The 24,149-nt window shown below is 34.1% G+C and overlaps 1 protein-coding gene across 6 annotated transcripts in view; it reads right to left on the minus strand.

Moving 5' to 3' along the window:
- Nucleotides 1-24,149, minus strand: part of CCSER1 (coiled-coil serine rich protein 1) — a 1,251,132-nt gene that overhangs the window by 395,250 nt on the left and 831,733 nt on the right. For all 6 annotated transcript variants that reach the window (XM_067736957.1, XM_067736956.1, XM_067736955.1 and 3 more), the window contains one exon: nt 8,292-8,336. In XM_067736957.1, the coding sequence (XP_067593058.1) occupies nt 8,292-8,336 (45 nt within the window). The remainder of the gene's footprint in view (nt 1-8,291; nt 8,337-24,149) is intronic.

Below are 24,149 nucleotides of genomic sequence, written 5' to 3' on the forward strand. Positions count from 1 at the left end.
CCTAAAACTGTCTCAAAGTGGATGTGAGGACGGGAAGTAAACAGAAAAGAGACATATGTCAAATAACTGTCCTCAGCTGGACGGATGATGGATGAATGGAAGGAGATTTGGGGATCTATTTCTAAGCAGAGAGTAGGAGGGCAGGAAAGTTCTTCAGAGAAGAGAAGTAGTTAGTTCCCATTGGAGGTTTACAGGATTTTAATACGTTTGTCAGCAAAGCCAATAATTGAATATTTACATGGGGATTATTTGTTCTATATGAAAACATAAATCTAAACAGAAAAGAAATTCTCTTGCTAAGTAATGGATAAGTATCAAAATAATAAAAATGTTTATCTTCTGTATATTTTTGAGGTGGCCATTGGCTTTTATTTGTAATTAAGAAAGGAATCATAAGAGATCTTCTCATTTATGTATGAATAAATACTTCTCTGATGAAAACGGGCTGAATCAATTCAACCATATGGAGTAGTATTTTCCTTTTATATTAATTGACATAGGTAAAGGGCAAAAATAACTGCATCATAGGTTGTATACACAAATAAAAACAACAATGCCAAAAAAGATCCCTATGAGTTTAACACTATACTTTCAAATAAAAATATAAGGCAGAGAAATAAAAATCATAATTTGTTTTTGCCTTTTCAGCTGAAAACATCTCCAGGGTTTAACCGATTCTAAAAATAATGTGTGCCTTGTAAGAATGGGTATCTAAATGTTTATTGATTAGAAAGTCAAACTCTTTCTACAGTAACCCTTCTTAGTCCTCATCTCTTTGTAAAATCCACTTTAAAATTACAAATTCTTAATTATATACAAATATTTTTGAAAAAGGACTCATAAATGAGGAAAATATATTGCGTTTCAGAACTCTGAGGTCAGAATCTCCATTCATTTCACTTGTTGTGCACATCAATGTAAAGCTAGAGTGTCATAAACTCTGCCTAACCTGCCTAATCTCTACCTATTACCTACATTACAAGACTTGCTTTTAAATCATCCTGCCTGTAACTTAACACCCTCTAAATATCCTCCCCTAAAGTCTCCATTTTAGAGACCTACTAAAATTTTGTCAATGTAGTGTTCTTTTTTTATTGCAGTAGTTCTAACAAACTCAGTTTTGCTTATGAAAAGTTTTTCTCTTTGCGATCATTTCTCAGACAAAGAGTCAAAAATTGTGGAGATACAAGGGAGGTCCCAGCGAAACCCCTGTGCAATCTCACTTAAGCTCCTCTACTTGAAATATGTTCCTCTGAGGCCGCTGAAGTCTCCGTTCAGGAGTCTCTCGGAGAGCAACAGTGAGATACACCCTGCACTGGGTCTAAACTTTTAAGTTCTTTTTGTCAACCTCCCAAATGCAGAGTTTCTGCCTTCTAGGAATGAGAATGATTTTAGTAATCCTTTGATAATCTAATCAACTTTGAAAATTCTTATTCTAGATGAAAATACCCGATCTGTAACTTACAATGTGACTGTCTGTTTTCATGACTTTCCATTGTGAGTCAGTAAGAAGAGCTCTAACTCCAGGAACCCATGAGGTTGGACTGCTTGGAGTTAGGTTTTGTTATACTGATTTCCTTTAGACAAACGTTACCTGAGTATTCTTTCAAAACCTTGTGAGGCTTTTCCTCAGTCTTACCTTTGTTGACTCCAATTAGTTTCATTCTGCTCAGAGTTAGAGAGTTGAATTCCCTCATCAGGTCTTAGGCCAAGTTCTTAAGATAGGAGGTTCATGTGGTCTTTTCAAGTTATTTGGCCCTCTAGGTCAAATTCCTGATTGCTTTATGTTTTAACTCATGTTCCTACATCTCTAACTGATATAATTCCATCGAGTACAATCTGAAATTGCAGAGTCCATTTTGGGGACCATGATTGCTAGACTGATGCTTGATGGAATTCACTAGGGTTCAAATTATTGTTTAAACCTGTTGTAAATACTCTTTTGTGTGGCTCTGTGTGTGTGTGTGTGTGTGTGTGTGTGTGTGTGTAATAGATTTCCTATATCTAAGGCTTCTTTTATCCTTCCACAGTGATGGTTTCATGTCTGTCCAATGCTGGCTCCTTGTCACGCCTCTCCTTTCCTCACTCTTTTCTGCCCTGCTTCTCTTAGGAAAAATTGTTCTGTCACTATGTACATACTCTAAGAATCTGTAATCTAGATAATCAGTCAAACATTTCCAAAAGAAATATTTAAAAAATTGAAAAGTGTGCACTTCTTACGGATTTTGATTTTCTTATTTGAAATACTACTAAGAATGTGTTCTTTCTTACTGATGTAGAGCTGATAAGCTTAGTTTTGCTTAACCAACAGGTTTCTTTTGGATAGTTCCTTGGAATTTCAATGGTATACAAGCACAGAAGAGATCTTCAAAATCCAATCTGAATATCACCCAGAAAATACAGGATGTGAAAAATAGCTTATAAAACCTGTAGTGCTTAGACACTGCTCTCTGTAAACAATGCTGTAAGTGAAAGGTAAATAAAATTTTCTCTCATCTGTAATATGAACTATGGAATTAAGAATTTTTGAGATTCAATGACAGATTCCAAGTATATTTTGTTTGTTGTCCTATCAGGAATTTGTCATCTGAGAACCAATTTAGAATGTAAAATCTAAGACTAGGCTTTAGATATCACTGATTATAGGACAGTCCATGTAAACAGTAAAATCTCCCAACAACATGACACTCAGATTGTCTCTGACAGAAGGAAAGATGAAAGGAAGAGCAAATGGTATGGAAAATAATAATAGTAATAAAATTGTTGTCATTTATTGCGTGCTTCCTATGTGTCAGGCACTGTTCAAAGAGCTTTACACTTATTAATGCATTTTATCCTTTAAGAACATTTTTGAAACAGGAATAATTATTATGGGCTTGTAAATTGTAATTCTTTCAATTAAATATTGGCTCATAAGCACAAAGGTTTTTTCAGTTCCTTTACTGCCTGTCAATTCCGAGAAAGGAAAAAAAAATAAGGATATTTTATTTTTTACTGAGTCCTTAAAAGGTCTCTTGATCTCAGAATCCAATTGTAAATCAGATACATCTTAGTGGCAAATTATAGCCACTGAACCACTGAATAATTCTAGTTATAAAAGAAGAGTTATTTTTGCCTCAGCTTTTATATCTCAAAGAAGAATATAATATTAGCCAATATATATTTCTCCCCCAAATTGTGTCATCATGGAGGTTATAAAAGAATCTCTTATTCCACAAAACTCTACATCAACCAAGAATGGGATAGCTAAATTTGAACGGAAGTGGAAACAGTCAGTCTATTCTGAATGCTAAACAATAAAGACTTCATGCAAATGGAAGTAAATTTGCAGAAAAATTACTAAAGATAACTGGTAATCATGATTTGTTTCCCGGTGAAGATTTTCACCAAGCTATAAAAGAAATATTGTTATTTTCTATAATTTCAAATTATGTAAAACATTAGATTTTAAGAGAACAATGGCACTTCAACACTTTTGCTAACTCATTTTCAAGAACAACACACTTTCTTCGATTTTAGTTCTATTCTTAAAACTCACATATTTTTCTTCTTTACTCTCTTTAGAAAACAATTCTCTCTAGTGCTCTGCTGGATGTGGGAGAAATGGTAGCAAGTTTTCTTAACTTAAACAATAACTTAGATCCAAAATAATCTGCCTAGTAATTCTAATTAATTTAGAAATGGAAAGAGAAAACAATGGTGATTTTTAATTTTGTTCCACTTGTAATAATGCCTGTGCTACTATTCCAGGTAGAGACAAATTATTTTGAAATACAGAATATCATTGATCACATTCTTTGAGTTTTCTCCCTTTTGGTGCTCAAATTTTAAAATGACTTTCAACTTCAAGTAGGAACATGTAATCTGTCAAGGGATAAACAATGCAAAGTCTATCCAGCTGTACTAGCAAAGGCATAAAATCCACTATTTATCTGAATAAAATAATCATTTTCTTTAGGAATATTATATGCTCAAGTGATACTTTACATAAACAGCAAGTCACCAATTATTATTTTAAATGATTCATACATTTAAATATAAAGTCAGCTTGGGGAAATAGCATTGAGCTAAATATTTTATTTTCAATCTACCTTTTTCAAATATCTCTGATTAATTATGTTTCTTTAAGTATCAGAAATTCATATCATCTGTAATTTCCCATTTATGTTTTTTGGCAAAGTTAGGATACTGTAGTCCAACAGAGAAAGTTAGTGAAGCATTCTGATGACTACAAAGTAGGCAGATTGTAAGGCATGCCCATGATTTTCTTGAGAATTACACATTCAAAAATCAGTTATTTTAATGGTCTGAAACGTCCACTTCTTCCTATGTGTCTATCAGAATCTATTTATTTATCCTTGCAATCCCCCAGGTAAAATTAGAATTTTTAGAAATATCATCGGCACAGTCAAACATAATTAACTGAAAAATTTCCACACTAAAACAGGCGATTTTTCTCGTAAAGGAATGAATACATCTCTAACGTTTTGGGGGCACATTTCTAAAGAATGCTTCTAGAAATTATCAGAAATGTTCATTTTCTCTCAGATGTTTAAGGAGCATTTTCAATATCTGTCTTGCAAGAATACAAAACTGTTTATTTAAAATGTTCAAGTGTACCGATATTAATCTTTCTTCAGAATTCCAGCTGAAGAATGGTAACATAATCTCTACTTACTTTGTTCATCACTTTGAGGAGATCTGATCTCTGCCAATTATGTAAAAGTGATTCCTGATCATTACACGCTTGCACTTTATTTCCATTGCATCAGTGGTTCTGGAATCTCTGTTAACTTCCAACAACACCCATAACCCAAAAGCTCCAGTAACCACTGTCTCTCATCTTAGCTTGCCATATTAAGTGTAATTTCTGAAATTAAATGCTTGATCCTGTCTTAGATATCTAACCATAATAGTTTTCTTTATCCATGATATAAAGTCCCACATCACGTGCATTTAGACTTGTGATATAAAATATCCAGAATATGGATGGTCGAGTATTTTTGAGCTAAGGTGAAAATAAAGACACCTTGCCATTCAAAATCCGTGTGTACAAACACATGCATACGTACATATACAGGCACACATGCACACACAGATGAATCTTTAATAAGTTAACAAAAACCATACTTTGGAAAATATAATACTATTTAAAATAACAAAGTTATACAATCTTTTAAGAAAACTGATAGTAAACTGATTTTATCCACATTTAACAGTAAAAGCACTGTATTTAGGAGAACAGAAATTCCTTAAAAGAAATATGATTTGTCTATGTGTCATATCCAGTGAAATTTCATTGAGGTTTTTCTATGAGTTATAAGATCCCACTACAGGCAGGAAGTTCACTTACAATCAGAAAGGAATATCAGTTATATAATCACATTTCACACAGCATTCCACTAATCTCCCTTTTTAAACAACCTTGTTATTATCTATTATGATCAGCCCCCTCAATTTACATGCATGGTAAATATACCAAAAATATATAAATATACGATAAAAATAAAGAATAAATATACCAAAAAATTAATGTAACTGAAGTTTTTTATACAATTAATACCTATTTTCAAATATTTCACAACAATACAAGCAATTTAGGTGCTGTTCCTCTCTATTTCCTTCCGGAAGGTAATTTATATCTTAATCACTTCTTCTTAATTTATGTTTTATATGGCATGTAGTGCTCAAATCTGGCCTTCCTGTCTAGCAATGAGCCTTTTAATAATATTTACCACTTAGCTAAATAGCATATTAATGCCTGCTTCGATTTTCCATGCATATTCTAACTGTTGTCATGATCTCAAATGGTAAATAGACATTTTAATTGATGCTTCTTAAGCCTTCTTATAAATATTTGGTAAGAGGCCCTAGTGTCACATCCGTCAACACCTACTGGGAACATCTGTCATTTGAACTAAGACAAATTAATTCATTTTAAGAGTAATTGTTGTCATTCAGTCTTCATCAATCACAATATCATTAGAATGAAAAATTCTAAGAGGATGCTTTGAGTAAGAGTTTTCCAAATCCACACACTTCAATTTAACATAATCAGAAGTACATTATACATCTTTGTAACACATGCATGTAACAGAACACAGCAAATAGGAATCAGAAGGATACCTGTCACAATTCATAAGCAAGAGAGATCAGATCAGGAAGCTCTTAAGAAGGAATTACACTCTCATTTACAGATCACTTACCACTGAGACTTGACAGAAGTGTCCACAACATAGTTCACCTAATTGTCTGATACTTCTCTGAAGTTTCTTACCACAGAATGTATTAGACTTTACAATCATGGGGAAAACTAAAGTGAGTGTTAGGCTGGATAGAAATATGCCCATGTAACCCAGTATTGCCCAGACAGGAAATGAAGTGGTTGTTTTGAATTTTAATAGTTGACTTTTACTTTCTATTCCTGGATTGGGGGTCTCAAGGGAAGACACTACCAGGCTATCATTAACTGGATGATCTTACCTCCTTCTCAATTATTCCACTAACCTCAGGGAGGAGGCCCAAATCAAGGTTGTCCCCTCTATACAGATGCATATGTTAAATTGTAGGTCATTAAAAATTTGACCTTCACACAAACCATAAAATACTTTCAAGAAAATTTTTTTTAATTTAATATACATTATTGACATGTTCCTTACCCACAAGTGCATTTGTAATAAAAATAAAATAAGAGGAAATGAAAAACTAAATAAAATTTAACAGCAACTCTTTTCAATAAAGGTCAGTCATTAGGCTTTTAAAAATAACATGAAAATCTACAAAATCTTAATCTAAAAAATGACTTTTGCTACCATTTAGCAACATCATCACATGGGTACATGGACTTAAGTTTCCCCTCTTTAGACACAGTTGCTCTTGGACTAGCATGCAGTGGTGAGAAGCTGAGTATTACAACCCAAATTGAATGTCCTCAAAGGCACTGAATCAGCAGAAATAAATTGTGGCAGTCCTGCTTGGGTGTGAACTTTCACTTAGAAGGTGATGAGTTAAGTCTCTAAGTAGATCCATTTTAGTCCCATCTGAGAGAAAGTATTTACCCTCACAAAACCTGTAAATGGCTCTGAGGTCTTCCTTACACAGTACATAATTTTTCCCACTCTGCCTTTACTGATGACCACGTCCTTTTTACCTTGCTCTCCTACATCATGAAAAATCTCAAATATAGATAAGTCTATCTATATTTCACGTTCTCCAGCTCTTTTGCCAGTGTGAGCCTACTGTTATGCATCCTTCAAAAAGAATAGGTTCTTCTGGATGGAAAATAGCAAATAAGCAGAAAGACCCTAAATGACAGGTTTACAAGGAAATAAAATGTCAAATACTAAAAACACACAACTGAAAATTAAAAGAGCTAGGAAAGAAGGGGCAAACACCATGTATTAAATAGAGAAGAAAAATGTTTCTACAGAAAGAGAAGCCACAGATAGGGAGGAGGGTTACATTTATTTTCTCATTTTATAAGACAAAGTATCTTCACTTTTGCCCCCAAATTATATAAATCTCACCAAAAATAAAATTACCTTTTGGGCAACAAGAAAATATTGATTTACTGAATTAAATATCCCACCATCCCCCTACACCCAACAACCTGAGTCACAAAGTAAAATACAGCATTTACACATTTAGCCTGGAAAGAATTTTAATCAAGGTGAAGTTAAGCCTGTACATTAGAATTAGAAAATAATATGCATCACATAAACGATATGGTATTATGTTTGGTACTATTAAAAGTTTCCCTTCCTTATAAAGCATCTGGGATAATAATTAAAGGAAGTTTTAGAATCAGTAGTCTTACCAGGGCAACATCATACCATCTAAAATTGCACACACGCCTAGTAGCATTTGCCAATTGTCTTGGATAGGAGAGTGAAGAATCCCAGATGACATAAAATGTTTCTGTTGCTAGAATTATGCTAATTTCTCAATCAATCATTTTAAATATTGCATGTAACGTTTGCTTAAAAAAGTTTTTTCTGCCCTGTCTAGAGGGCCCTACTGCTATAAAAATCTATTTTAACAGAAACAACACTTGCCTAACCAGAGACCTGGTACTTTCTTCAGTTTCAGAGGAGCAGCACAAATAATACGTTTACATAAATATGTATAAAATGTGGTTTGGTCAGAGTAAATGAGATGTATGTTATCATAAATCCTCTCAACACATCCCCGTTGTCATTAACATCCTCAGCATCAGTCAACATCAACAAAATCACCGGAACACTGTAACCATTTTCTCTTCTTCCCCCTCCCTCTCCCTTAGACTTTCTTACCTCTCTCCCTCCTTGTACTGACTCTGGTCTTTTCAGGTTCAAACCCTGAAAGAAAAAAAAAAAAGAAAAAAAGGAAATATATATATATATATATATATATATATATCTCAAAATAGATTATTGATGGCAAAGAAGAAGTAACTAATAATTAGTACTAGTGCAAAGATTTTGAAGTGAAAAAGAATTCATTTAACAAAGAAGATCTGAATGTACATGAATATCTCACACATATGACAATATCTATATCTGAGTAAGTCTCCAAAGGTGGTACCAATGCACTTCTTGCTAAATCCCAGGACCATAAGTAAAAATAATTGCAGCATTGGTGATTACGTAGGAAATATTCAGGATTTTTTCTCGTGAAAAGGACTTTCATCTTCTATTATCATAACTGCTTTCTACACTAAAAGGAGAGCGATTCACCTTAAGTCCCCAGTAAACACTATGCATAATTAGATGGTAAAAGAGTTCATCTTTTTCTTAGCAGGCCTATTGCAAAATATGCTTGTGGCACAGGAGTCTGCCTGTCCATCTATCTATCTTCCCTGGAAATACTGCTATTGAGAAAGCAAAATAATGGAAAAAAATTTTTGCCCCCCTCTAAACATGATAAAAGTTTCAATTCCTGTTATTTTCCATACTGTAGTAGTTTTATATGTGGAAGGAACTATATGAAAATTGCAATAAAATGTGATCTCACAGTACCCAATTCTTCCTTTTTACCTTCCTTCATTTTTGTTACCTTTTATTCTCTTTCCCTCTATCTCTTATCATGTCCTTTAATTACTTTACAATACATATTTATTGTACATGTACCGTGGGCCAGACACCATGCTAGATATTGGGGATATAAGTAATAAATAGTCCTCAAAGTTTAGGAGATCATTGACTAGACACACAAAAGTGAAGGTAAAACTTCAGGAGAATGATGTCAGGTATACAAAATTTTCTCTGAGCCTAAGATGAAAGAGGCTCATTCAGCCTTTGAATGGGCAAACGCACAAAGGACCACAGAGGAGGATCACATCTAAACAGTGGTAAAGGCTGAAGAGGAAATGCAGAAGATGAACAACATGCAGCAGTCTGAACACCTGACTACTCAATGTATGGTGACTGGACTTGTAGCATACCATCACCTGGGAACTCACTTCTAATGCTGACTCCATCCAAGACCAGCTGAGCAAGAATATGTATTTTAACAAAATTTCCAGGTGATGAACATGCACGTTAGAGTTTGAGAAGCACTGCACTAAGAGGTCTAGGAAAGGCAAGTGGTTTAGTTGGCATATACTGTGAGTTGTACAAAAAGGAGCAGTGGGGAAATAAGGCCCAAGAGTTGACCAAATTGTGAAGTCTTTCAACAGTAGGAGTTTCGGGCTTCCCTGGTGGCGCAGTGGTTGAGAGTCCACCTGCCGATGCAGGGGACGCGGGTTCGTGCCCCGGTCCGGGAAGATCCCACATGCCGCGGAGCAGCTGGGCCCGTAAGCCATGGCCGCTGAGCCTGCGCGTCTGGAGCCTGTACTACGCAACGGGAGAGGCCACAACAGTGAGAGGCCCGCGTACCGAGAAAAAAAAAAAAAAAAAAAAAAGAGTAGGAGTTTCGACTGTTCTTTAAGCAAATGCTTACTTCGATAGCAGTCTTTGAAAACGGGGGCGTATAACATATCAAGGACAGACATATATGAGAATTTACATATTCTCATAATTTAGTCTTGAACCTACATCTTATTTTCTACTTTTCCTAGAAACACTATCAGAAGAAAACTGGAAAGAATACAAATAAATATTGGGATTTATCTTTATCATAATTTTTTTATCTGCCTCTAAATTACGTGACGGAGATTTAGAAACCTTAACAATTTTTCACATTATTATGAATAATTTTGACTTAAGTTAAAGTATTTTTCTATTTCTGATGAAAATCTAAATAGCACATAACCTTAAGTATATACTCTACATTATCTCGATACATCGGGTAAGAAATTGACCTGTAAGACGTATATACTAGACTTTATTGTATTTCTAGCTTTATATTTTGGAATTTAAGAAAAGATTGTAACTGGTTCTTGTTGTCACATTAAGCTGCAGATTTAGAGTGTAATATAAGGAAAATATTCATAAGATAAAGTTTTTTTCATTTGGTGACAGCATTTATGCTTAAAAATGCAAAAGATTATTAAGATCTGAAGAGAAACCAGAGTGTTAATGCTTAAAAGGTTTTCAAGTGGTTTTTAAATTTTTACCTCCTATATAAAACATTTCTTGAATTGTTTAGATGGAAACATATGAACAAAAATATTAACTGAGTCCACTTTGTCTTTTTTTAAAATTTTTATTTCATATTGGAGTGTAGTTGATTAACAATGTTGCGTTAGTTTTGGGTGTACAGCAAAAGTGATTCAGTTATTCATATGCATATATCCATTCTTTTTAAAATTCTTTTCCCATTTAGGTTATTACAGAATATTGAGCAGAGTTCCCTGGGCTATACAGTAGGTCCTTGTTGGTTGTCTATTTTCAATATAGCAGGGTGTACATGTCGATCCCAAACTCCCAGTCTATCCCTCCCTGCCACTGTCTCCCCCTGGCAACAATACGTTCAGTCCACTTTGCTTTAAAAAATAGACTATTACTCTACTGGCTCTAGAAAAGTCTCTAGAATCAACCTGGCAAACAGTTATTCTTGTAAATAAATGGCAGCCTGATTTCTGAGTTTAGAAAATTATCTACATTTACAGGATACATCTTGAAGAGCCTAAATTTCACATGAAATAAGATATAAAACAAAATCTTAGAACATTTCTTAAACCTGGCAGTGTAGGCTAAAAAATTCTACAGTGGCATTCATGCTCATAACTTTTAGGATTTGGGAAACTGTAATGATGTGCTTCCGAATTTAGACAGATGTGGGCTTAAATCTTCAGTTTGTAACCTTCTTTTGTGTTCTCTCTAACAAATTACATAACATTTCTCAACCTCATCATTTTTTTAGTTGAGAACTAATAATAAATACAGTAACTATATCATGTGGTTGCTATGAAGATTAAATTAGATAATATGTGTATAGCACTTAGCAAAGGGTCAGACACAGCATATCCCCAAACAGTAATTGTTATCGCCTCTTCGTATTCTAATTTTTATTATCATTATTATACTTATATAGCACACCTAAATAGAAATTTGAGCAAATATCCTGATATTGTGCCTTTCATTTGAAGGATGCAAACTGTCATGCTTTGCTTTAACTCCTTGACATATTTATACTTGTAATGGTGTTTTGAACTTCTTGTCTGTTAATTCTATCATCTGTCATTTCCAGGTCTGTTTTTATTGACTGAATTATTTCCTGGTTACGAGTCACATTTTCCTATGTTTTCTTATGTCCAGTAATGTTTTCATTCATTGCCAGATATTGTGATTTTTATTCTGTGTAGTGCTAGATTTTGTTTATTCCCTTAGAAGGGGTTAGGATTGTTTCTGGCAGATGCTTAAGTTACTTGTGGGTCAGACTAACCCCTCTGAGGCTTGCTTTAAAAACATTTTTAGGATGAGACTGAAGTAGTCTTTAGAGTTATCTCTATTACTAAAGCTTGACCCTTTTGTGCTCTCTACTGAACATTCCAAGTATTCAATGAGGGTTCACTATTCTGGCTTGGGAATTCAAAAGACTCCCAGACCTGTGAAAGCTCTGGGAATTCTAGTTAAAGTTCTCTTGTAATTATTCTTTTCCAGCACTTATTCTTTGCCTAGCCTTATCAAATTTCACTCTACATATGTGAAGACTGTTATTGAAATAAAATTCTCAGAGTAACACCTATGCAGATTTCTAGAGTTCTTCTCTGTATGCTTCCCTCCTTTCTGATAATCAATCTTACAAATCGAAGCTGCCTTGCTCTCTCCAAACTCAGATCTTTGTCTCCTCAACTACAAAATTTAAAGACCCTGTAGTTCTGACTGGGCTGTCCTTCCATGTACCATGGTCCAAAAACTGCCTCCAGGCAGAAATCTAGGTATTGCCAAGACTCTCTCTGTTTTCCTTTTCACAGGTATTATAGCGCTTCCCTGTCTGTTCTTTAATGTGTGAGAGTTGTTTTATATGTTTTGCCTAGTCTTCTAACTATTGAATATTACAGTAGGAGGGTAAGTCTTATAACTAGTATTCTTTCATGAATAGAAGCAGAACTCAAGGTAAATATTTTAAGCTTATTTTTTCAAAGGAGAAAGTTGAAGCTTACAAAATTTAAATTATGTGGTCTGAGTACCAGAGCTAGTGAGTACAAAAGCAAAATTTAAATCAATATATTAAGAGCCTAGATACCAAGTTCATTTATTCATTCCTTGGTCAAGTTTCTTTAAGTTCACACCAGTCAAAATCTTTAATGTCTTACATACTTATGAACACAAATTTATCATAACATGCAACTCATGCCTGAGTCATGATGATTCTTCAAGGCAACACAGTGATTAAGAGGAGAACTTTAAGAAGAAACATACCTATGTGGATGGAATAGGAGCTAGACAGTCAGCATGCCAGCATAGATATGATATACTTTATAAACTTGGTCATAATTTAGGAACCAAATTATTGAAACACCAATCTTGAGGTTGAAGAACTGAGTCAGAGAATCTGACGGCAAGAATTTGGGACCCATATGGGCAGAGGATAATGAGCTAAGAGGATTTCCATATGCTAAAAGGGCTTCAGGCAAGAAGGTGTTTCAATGGAGAAGTCAAATGGTCTACTGTATAATAAGATTCACTAAGAATTCTTGAGGTATAAAGCCCTAACCAATGGCAGGAATTAGTACGAATCCTAGAGTAACATTAAACCTTCAAGTTGGAAGTTCAGGTGGCTTGAGTGGGGAAAGCTGTTAAGGGTGAAATATCAACTTAACTTCCAGCTTCTGCTAGGAAAACTACCGCAATCTTGAGTTTTGCTCTCTCTTATTGATAGTAAATCGGTCAATTTACTTGGAAAGATCAAATCGTATTACCATCCTAATTAAACAAGCAATAACATTTACGACAGAAATTTTTCAAAAGAAATATTAATCTCAAGGAAACAGCCCCTTTTCAGCCCCTTACACATATACTACACAATTTTCTCATTTTAAAATTAAAAAGTACTTGGAATTTTCCAATTTTGTGTAACCTCCACTAAAGCATATATTGAAATAATTCAGAAAGAAATGAATGTTTTAATTCTATTCACTGAGACAATCTGACTCTTAGAAAGACTTGAAGTAGACAAGGAACAGTAAAATTACTTATGTCCATATAGATACATCTGTACACTGGTTGACTCTTAAAATTAATACAAGATTTATAAAATTTTAATTGGTGTAAAAACCCACTTCATTACTCTTAAACACAAATGCAATATTTATTCATATTTTCAGAAAATCATATCTGAAAGTACCCAAGGAATACAGTTAAGGATAATGTATTTCCCTTGTTACACATATATTGTCACTATAGAGTATAAACTCTTTGTGTTGATCAAAATTAAGCCCATGAAACCTAACCAAAATGTTATAAATTGTAGGAAGAAAAAATTACCCCAAAGCAAATATTCTGCAATGAGCTAAATTAAGATAGTTTAGTATGCCTTAAAGGGAAAAATCTATTAACTGAATAAAATTGAATTTTCTACCAAAATCTCTCTTGCAGAACAGGATTCAGACACCTGTGTGAACACCCCCAGTAACTATGCTAGGGTATGAGGTCATCTCTGTCTAAAGTATACATAGGGGGGAGATCTCCTTTGTAATGATTACAAATTCTTCCCAAATTGCTATCATGTCATAAAGATTTTCCCTGCTTCCCTATAAACAAAAAGTGAGAAATATAGTATCCAGTACCCCTAGATCTGGTTGCTTTATTTTCCCAATATGGACCACTATAGAATGAACAGATAGAATAGATATTTCATTTCTAGCATTCTGGAGATTTCATTGTGATAATTTTCTTAACTGTAGAAGGTAGTTGTGATTTAACTGGAAAAAAACAAAATTAATTTTTAAAAGACCTCAAATAACTGTATGGCTTTTACATTTAGCCTCAGCTTTGGAGATACAAGAAAGAACTAGAAGGAAGTTTAAATAACATGTAGTTCAATCTCTTCATTTGACAGATGAGGGGGCTCGCAGCAGGGAACTTACCTTACAAGTGGCAGACTTGGGGCTTGAACTCTAGTCATTGGGTCCCAAATCAAGGACTAATTATTACCAGTTATAAAAATAACTAGTATTTCGGGGGTGATCTCTGTGTGTCAAGCACTGCTCCAAGTGTCTTCCCTGCATTAATTCAATTCTTATGATAATTCATGTTATTGCAGCTATGGTATATGGCCCCCAAAAGAATGGCAAGAATGTTGTTAAACACTTCTGGCCTTCCTGCTTCTTACCACTACATTTCTTCTTAAACAGTGGTATCATTTTGGGAAGAAAAGCACAGTCTTGGAAGATGAGAACAATGTTCAACTCTGGGTTTTGGTCCACCTATCAAGAAAATGATGTGGGAGTGGAAGGATATAGAGGGCTGTACTGGATGATCCCTGCAGAGCTTTAAAATCTAGTATCTGTGCTATATTTTAATTTTTAAGACAGGCAATCTGGTTCTCTTCCAGGTTCTTGCTATGCATTTTTCTATGTTGTACGGCTTCGTGGTGAGACTGATGAAACTATTCAAGAAGTTAAGAAATCCCAATGAGTTTGAAAACAGCCTGATAAACCTATTGTCAACCTTGTTCGGTTCCTAAATCCTGGTTTTCTTAATTTGGATATCTACTTTTTCATCTATCCGCTTGCTGCACAGACTTTAAATTCAGTGTCAAGTTTCAGTTATATTGCTGATTAAAAAAAAATCTTTAGTTGTATATGTGGATTTCTAACCTTAGCCGTATCTAGGATTGATTTTGTAAGTGATAGTATTGAGATGTGTGACTAGTTATAGGTTTACAGAATATACTCAGAAACTTTCCCAAGGCTGCTGAACCTACTTAAAAACTCCAAGAATTCACTCTTATGTATAATTTCCAGTCTTGCTTTAAAGTTAATGAACATAGTTTAAATATTCATTGTGAGTCTCATCTCTTTTTTAGCCATTATATTGGAAAAACTTTTTTTCTTATACTGAAATTATGTCACAGAGAGATTTGTATTCGCCTGTTTAAAGATTCTACAGTTCATCAGGATTTGAGCTAAAATCCATCCAAAGACAAAAACAAGAGCCAAAGGTAAAAACTTATCAAACTCTGTTTTTCTCTTTGAATTTAGTCATTCTAGTCATCTTTGATACTCTATACCATAATATCTGTAATCCATTCACTGGAAACTTTGAATTGCTCATTTCCCTTTTTAAAAACCAAGATATGTCATTGTTTTCAGGGACTCCACCATTCTTCTGACATTTTAAAGATGGAAAATCATCCCATATTTGTAAAATAATGTTGTAACTATATCACAGGATACTTTTAAATGTACACATATACATATTACAAAAATGGTATACATTTGTTGAATTTTTACTAGATGACAGGCATTATGCTGAGCACTTTACATGACTTATTTTTTAATTCCTCACAATTATGTTGCAGATATCACTACTAATTCCTATTTTGGGCATCGGGTCATTGAGGCAGAGAGGTTAATTAACTTGCCCAAACAGACACAGCTAGAAGGAGGTGGAGTTAATTATTGAACCCAGAATATCTGATTACAGAGCTCCTTTTGCAACCACTACACATAGTACCTTCAAAAAGTAACTATTACTTTATGTCTTGTGTGTATGAGATGAATATCTAATATGAATTAGATCAATGTGTTTAATAAATGAGTAACCCATTAGTTGAGTAAACCTAATCCCAGAATTATATTAAAGTTCACCTAAACCAAGTTGTTTTTACATATTGAAGAAGTAAATGCAAGATAAATTCTTGGTTTTGAATTCATTTAGGATTTGGAAATAACTGTGAGAAAAAAGTTAAAGTAAATGAGATTGGATTCCAGAGTTCCTAATTTCTTGGAAAGAAATGTAAAATTCAACTGAAATACTTCCTGGGACAAAGATTAAAAGAAAATTAATGTAACTATGTGGGCACAAATAACATTTCATAGAGTTTGTCTGTGATTATCATTGCTCTAGGCTATCTTAAATATTAAACAAGTATAGTACCTCTACACCTCCAGTTTTCTAGAAGTTCTCATCTTGGTGTACTGCATAAGTTAAATTTCTTCTGCTCCAGGGACTTGGGTTCTCATTTTTTATGAGCTTATATACAATGAAATTTGCCCTGAAACTAGAATATTCCCAGTATTTCTGATGTTCATAGCTGGGTGGTCATTTGTGATGAAGGTGTCTTTTCATTTCCGATATGAGACTAATCAACAACATAGAATTTCTACTATGCTTTTAGGTAATATTATTTCTGACAACCTCCATCTTTTATTCTAATTCTTAAATAGAAAGTGAAAGACATAGTTTCAGAAAATAAGTAATCCCAAATATTGCCAATGCAAGGTGTACTGCTTTAGAATCCCCTAGTGGTGGTAAACATCAGGCCAACTGTGAATTTAAACAGATATGGACAGGATTAGCACCTAATGTGTGGGATGCGGCATCGTGAAATATTTGAAAATTTATCCCTCGATTAGGCTAAGCTAATTGAATCATTAATCTGTTTAGTAAGCTGTCTTTTATATTCTTACTACAGAACATAAAAAGACAGAATGTACTAGAGTAGTTCAAGAGAGAGGACTAAGAGACAGAATATGTTTATCTATCAATCTATCTGCCTATAACTTCTGATTCCACCTCTTTCTAAATCCAAATCCACCCCCATCACTCTTTTTTTTTTTTTCTTTTTTGTGGTACGTGGGCCTTTCACTGCTGTGGCTCCTCCCGTTGCAGAGCACAGGCTCCGGATGCGCAGGCTCAGCGGCCATGGCTCACGGGCGCAGCCGCTACACGGCATGTGGGATCTTCCCGGACCGAGGCACGAACCCGCGTCCCCTGAATCAGCAGGTGGACTCTCAACCACTGTGCCATCAGGGAAGCCCCCCCATCACTCTTTTACAGAATCTGGTGCTCTTGATAGTCCCTGTCCACGTCAAACATTCTTCTAACATAGACTTTTGGACCAGGTGCTCATCCCAGCGGGAACTCTCTCTAGATATCTGCATGTCCAAATCCCACAGTTTCTCAAGTTTTTGCTTACATCCTACCTTCTCAGTGAGGTATACTTTATCCCCCTATTTAATATTATAGTCTACTGCCTACTTCACTTCCAGGGACACTTACAATCTTTTAATATACTGTATACATTTATTATTATAGTATATTACCTATCTTCCCACATTAGCATTTAAGGGCTAAAAAGACAAGGTTCAGATCTTTGCTATGTTTTCTAAATTATCCCAATTGTTCAAACAGTGCCTGGAGCATGGTAAGTGCTTAGTAAGTATTTAAATGTTTGTTGAATAAGTGCAAATAGTGCATTAGGTTCCTGCTTCCATTTACATGGCAAGAATATATTTAAATAATTTTTTCCTCCACTATCAGATTTTGGGTGCAGAGAGTAATAACAGAGTTCAACTTATTTGTACCAGAATAAGATCTGAATGGAGATATTTTTAACTACTTCCTTTGATCCTTGTGTTACCAAATTTTTGCCTGGGCATATTTTGAGGCACTTTTAAAAAAAGTCGAGCAATAAATGTCCATCAACAGAGGAATAAAGAAGATGTGGTACATATATACAATGGAATATCATTCAGCCATAAAAAAGAACGAAATAATACCATTTGCAGCAACATGGATGGACCTAGAGATTATTACACTAACTGAAGTCAGAGAACGACAAATATTATATAATATCACTCATATGTAGAATCTAATTTTAAAAAATGATACAAATGAACTTATTTACAAAAAAGAAATAGACTCACAGATTTCAAAAACAAACCTATAGTTACCAAAGGGGAAATGTGGGGAGGAAGGATAAATTAGGAGCTTGGGATAACATACACACACTACTACACATAAAATAGATAACCAACAAGGACCTACTGTATAGCACAGGGAACTATACTCAATATTGTATAATAACCTATATGGGCAAAGTATCTGAAAGAATCTGAAAAGAATGAATATATATATTTGTATAACTGAATCAATTTGCTGTATACCTGAAACTAACACAAAATTGCAAATCAGCTATACTCCAATGAAATAAAAAGTCAAGCGAGCAATTAGGAGTTAATTAGTAATAGGATATCCACTTGCATTTTTTGTCTTTCAAAAGCAACAAAATGAGTTAAGTGTTCCCCTTATTAATTACTTGCCTTTTAAATATGTCTATTAATTTGAGTACTGTGGCTTTCATACATTTTAAGAGGAATAGGTTGTATCTTTTATTATTTGTTTGTTTTAGCTAAGCAAAGAAATGTTCTAGAAACACCTTAAGACTCTTAATTCTCAAGGTTTCTAGGTACAGGAACATTTTTGTGCATGTTTTAATTATATAGGGAAAATAATTATTTTAGCTATTAAAATAATTTGAAACCAAATCATCCATCATCCTTTTATTCTCTAGTAGTCATACAAAGGCTATTTCTTTACCACTGATGCAACTCATGAAAAGCTTTCTTCAACTCAATCTTTCAGGAGGAAACTCTCTCTTTCAGGAGTTTGAGATTTCAGGTAGAGTTATGTTTAAATGTTATATATTCTAAACTTGCCATCTTATTAATGAATAGTTTTTCTTATTCTTCTTTCCCTTTCACTCTCTTTAGCTATGCCATTTCTTACAAGGAACCTTCTAAAAGAACTATCCCATCTCCCCTCCCCCCAAGTCTGGTGCTAACACATTTGTTCACCCACACTTACACACAAAGAGATCTGGGTAATGTCAGGCATTTTAGCAAAAGAAGTTTAAAGGACTCTTGAATACATTGGATTTGAGGGATTAAAAGGACCACCATCCTTATAATGAATACCATTAATTCATATAGTTAAAAGAATCTGCCCAAAGATACCTAATTAAATATTATGGGTACAGGTTTTCCACTTGACGTGCCACCCTTCCACAAGGATTATCTAAAGCACATAACTGATACATTTTCAAAGACAGCTCATTATCTTTCCCAAAGCTTTCTTTGAATCTTTATTGCTAATGATGTCTTGCAGATGACATTTAGAGTTGCTATTTATAACAACCAACAAAAATGCTCAAATGCTTTTGGGAGCTTTTCACTATTAATCTAAACTTTTCATCCAAAAATTCTTTGAACTCATGAAGATCTTCAATCATTTGAGCCTACCACTTTCTCATTCAGTTTCCCTCTAATTTCTGTCTTTTTCAGCATAGCATCCAAGGAACAGGGTTATCATCAGGCTGATACACAAACCTTTCAACTTTTTGGATCCTTTCTTCCTCTGTTGTACTTCCCTAGCAAAGCTAAACTCTGATATCATTTATATAAGGTATAACTGCACCTAATAACTAACTATGTGTTGCTGGAGAAAAACAGAGTGTTGTGTTTAAATTTATGATCACAAATTCAAAATTTGCTCTCAGCATATTCTGAAAATCTGAATCTTTACTGCTTTCAACACTTTATACCAGCTATTACCTTCTTGTAATCATCTCCACCCACAATCCTCATATGTTTATAGGGTTACCTTCTTGCCACTACTATATTTAAAAATAAATAACCAACAAGGATCTATTCTATAGCACAGGAAACACTGCTCAATATTCTGCAATAACCTAAATGGGAAAATAATTTGAAAAAGATACATATATATGTATAACGGAATCACTTTGCTGTATACCTGAAACTAACACAACACTGTTAATCAACTATGCTCCAACATAAAATAAAAATGTTTAAAAATAAATAAAATGTTCATTTACTCTTTTTTTGTAAATATGGTATTAACATATAGACACTAACATTTGCAATTCATTCAGAAAAAAATTAATTGAATAAATTCACTTGTTCCTTTTTCTCACTGACCTTGGGATATTACTTAAACCTCAGAGATCACATTTCTTTTTCAGGAAAATTAGAAAATTGGACTAGTCCTAAATATCTCTTTTAGCTCTAAAACACTGAAATTTTCTGTTCTTCTAGAAAATTGTTTTAAATCTCTCAATTTTAATATTTGAGCTTTGTTATCTAATCAGTTTCAACTCAAGAATTTTATCAATAATTGTGGCCTCTGCCTGTCTCAGTGCTTTTCTTTAAAAATCTCCCTCAACTGTTCTAAGAGCTCTTCAAAATATTAAACAAGTAACCAGTGCCAGCATAAGTGCATTTTTTAAACTTTGCTGTATTAATTTATAGTTTTAATAATTACTACCTTGTAAATTGGCATAGTTTCCAGCATATCCATTTTGTTTCCACTTTTAAACATAGTATTCATAATGTACAACTCTATACTGTCTGAACAACTCTACTGAAGACTCAGTATTAAACAAATAAATCAGATTGTGTCAACATCCATTGCTGGAAATCTTAGTTTATTAAATGTGCTTATTTCTGTCATTATTAATTTCTAGGAACAGCTAAACAGACCAGAAAAATAAATATGTAGTCTCAGACAGCAAGTCAGAAAATCACCATCGCTTAAATTTTCACCTGACAGATCAACATTTCATAGTGTAATTTAATGTCTTCTCAAACCCAAAGACCTACCTGAAAATAAAATGACAATTTCCATTTCCCTATAGTATCTATTCTAATTTAACTGTATTTTCATCATGAATTTCTGGAAATTGGATCTCGCTTAGAAATCTATAAACATTAGGAAGACAATGTTACAACTATTTGGGATATATTTTTATACACTCAATCTGATAAAATAACAACTTTCAAAAGTCAGGTGATGCTTTAAATATATAAATTGCAATCATCAGATTTCTATTTGAACTAGTCCAGTGATTTATTATAGTAAAAAGAAGCTAATTAAATAAATTCTATGGCTACATTTGGCAAGTATTAGCCAGGATGTACCAGTTGGGAAGATGAAGTCTGAAATTAAATACTGTGTATTAACTCTAATGATACTGTTCTCCAATTTATTCAGCTTGAAAGTGTAGCCAGGGAAGTGTTAGCCTCTGTTCCTCATGAGATAGCAGTCTGACCAAGGGAAGGTCTGGAGTTATTTGTATGACAGAGAACTGGTCAGAAATGGTATTTTTTAGTCTTAAGGACTTCAAACCAGTGTTTAGCTTTTCCAATCAGGAATGTGAAAACCTGTAAGAGACTCTGAAACACCTTAGGGTCTCCCTTCCTACCCACCCTGCCCCACCATCACCAAGGGTGCAGTTTACCTTAAAGAGAGAGGAGAAACAAAGTCTTAGTGCAGCAATGTTTGTGCTCACATATGCTATCCATCTGCTGATGGCCATTTAACCCACTGACCCCTCACTTTTATTTTCTGGCTTATTCATTCACCCAACAAATATTGTTCTGAGTGCCTACTATGTGCCAGGTCCTAGTCTATGCGTTGGGCCAAGAGAGATAAGGTATATTTCTTTTGGTGCTTACCTTGAACTATTTTATGGATATGTAATTTACATAAAGATTTATGGAATGTTACCACTGGAAAAAAAAAAGCTTAAGAAATCATTTAGCCCTTTTTCCTTATTTTATTAATATTTGTGAGGAAACTGAGGCCAGCCTATAGATAGGGAATATGCCTGCTCAAGATTACACAGTGACCACAGTATATATGATGCCAGTATCTAGATATCTACTTCTCTAGATATCTCTAAAGATAATTACCTATGGACCTCTGTTTTTTAAAATGTTCCTAGCCTCTTATCCTCTCACTACGTTCTGTTTATTATTTTACTGTGTGACCTGGTTGAGAAAGTTATACTTTTCAGTTTGCCCTCTTCTGAGTCACCTTCAATTTCAGGTTCTTTAATTGTTACCTGACACCATAGGAACAATCTGGGCTGCAAAGGAGGCCAGGTGAATGCCCAAGGTTTACGGCACTGTGCTTCATTTCTCTTCTGTCACTAACTGGGAGGCCATTTGGCAACAGTTGACTCAGAGCCTTAAGATAATTAGTTCTTCCTCAGAGTGGCATGACTTTTAAGGAGGGAAGTATGCAACATTTGTTCCAAAACCCAAATCTATCATTTGTAGAATGTGACCCATTTTGGTGGCTCTTTGATATTTTAGAAAATAGTTTACACGAATAATGTCCTCAATAATGTGGTCTCCTTACATCTTATTTCTGAATTATTTCTAATACCATTCAAAGCACATCTTGTCCCAATTGAAGGGAAACAAAGAAACAAAAAAAAACTGGATGGGAAAATATAAAATACTACAAAACAAATAAAATAAAAGATAATTTTAAAGTAAATGAATAATGTTTAATACAGTAATTACACACTTTATATATTTTAGTTTTTATAGATATAAGTACACTTAGCACCTAATATTTAGAATAAATCACTACATTTTGAACCTTAACATTTTAACTCAGTCACATTAATGTAGGAAGCCATATTTAACTATGAGTTCTAAAAAGATGAATATAAAACTTTCAGTATAACTGGGTAAGAAATTATTTACAATTGCTATACATTTTGTATATCAGATAATAATCTAAGCTCAATGAAGTTGAAATCTTCATTATGTGTAGTATAATTCCTCAAGAAATTTGCTTAAAAATAGAACAATCAGGTCTTCCTAAACTTTTTTAATTGTTCTTTACTGCATACATAAGAAGTCAAAAATCAGATTTATATGGACATTAAAAAATAAAGAAATTGTGATTAATAATAAGAAATATATATATTTTGGTCTTCACAGTTTTTGGCACACAGCTTTTTTTTTTAAACATCTTTGTTGGAGTATAGTTACTTTACAATGGTGTGTTAGTTTCTGCTGTACAACAAAGTGTATCAGGTATATGTATACATATATCCCCATATCCCCTCCCTCTTGCGTCTCCCTCCCCCCACCATCCCATTCCTCTAGGTGGTCACATAGCACCAAGCTGATCTCCCTGTGCCATGCGGCTGCTTCCCACTACCTATCTATTTTACATTTGGTAGTGTATATATGTCAGTGCCACTCTCTCACTTCATCCCAGCTTACCCCTCCCCCTCCCAGTGTCCTTAAGTCCATTCTCTACATCTGCATCTTTATTCCTGACCTGCCCCTATGTTTTTCAGAACCTTTTTTTTTTTAGATTGCATATATATGTGTTAGCATACGGTATTTGTTTTTCTCTTTCTGACCTACTTCACTCTGTATGACAGACTCTAGGTCCATCCACCTCACTACAAATAACTCAGTTGGATTCCTTTTTATGGCTGAGTAATATTCCATGTATATATGTGCCACATCTTCTTTATCCATTCATCTGTTGATGGACACTTAGGTTGCTTCCATGTCCTGGCTATTGTAAATAGAGCTGCAATGAACATTTTGGTACATGACTCTCTTTTGAATTAAAGTTTTCTCAGGGTATATGCCCAGTACTGGGATTGCTGGGTTGTATGGAAGTTCCTTAAAAAACTAAAAATAGAACTACTGTTCTCCATGGTGGCTGTATCAATCTACATTCCCACCAACAGTGCAAGAGGGGGATCCCTTTTCTCCACACCCTCTCCAGCATTTATTGTTTGTAGATTTTTTGATGATGGCCATTCTGACCGGTGTGAGTTGATATCTCATTGTAGTTTTGATTTGCATTTCTCTAATGATTAGTGATGCTGAGTATCCTTTAATGTGTTCATTGGCAATCTGTATATCTTCTATGGAGAAATGTCTATTTAGGTCTTCTGCCCATTTTTTGATTGGGTTGTTTATTTTTTGGATATTGAGC

This window comes from Pseudorca crassidens, chromosome 4 (assembly GCF_039906515.1).
Source record: "Pseudorca crassidens isolate mPseCra1 chromosome 4, mPseCra1.hap1, whole genome shotgun sequence".
Taxonomy (NCBI): Eukaryota; Metazoa; Chordata; class Mammalia; order Artiodactyla; family Delphinidae; genus Pseudorca; species Pseudorca crassidens.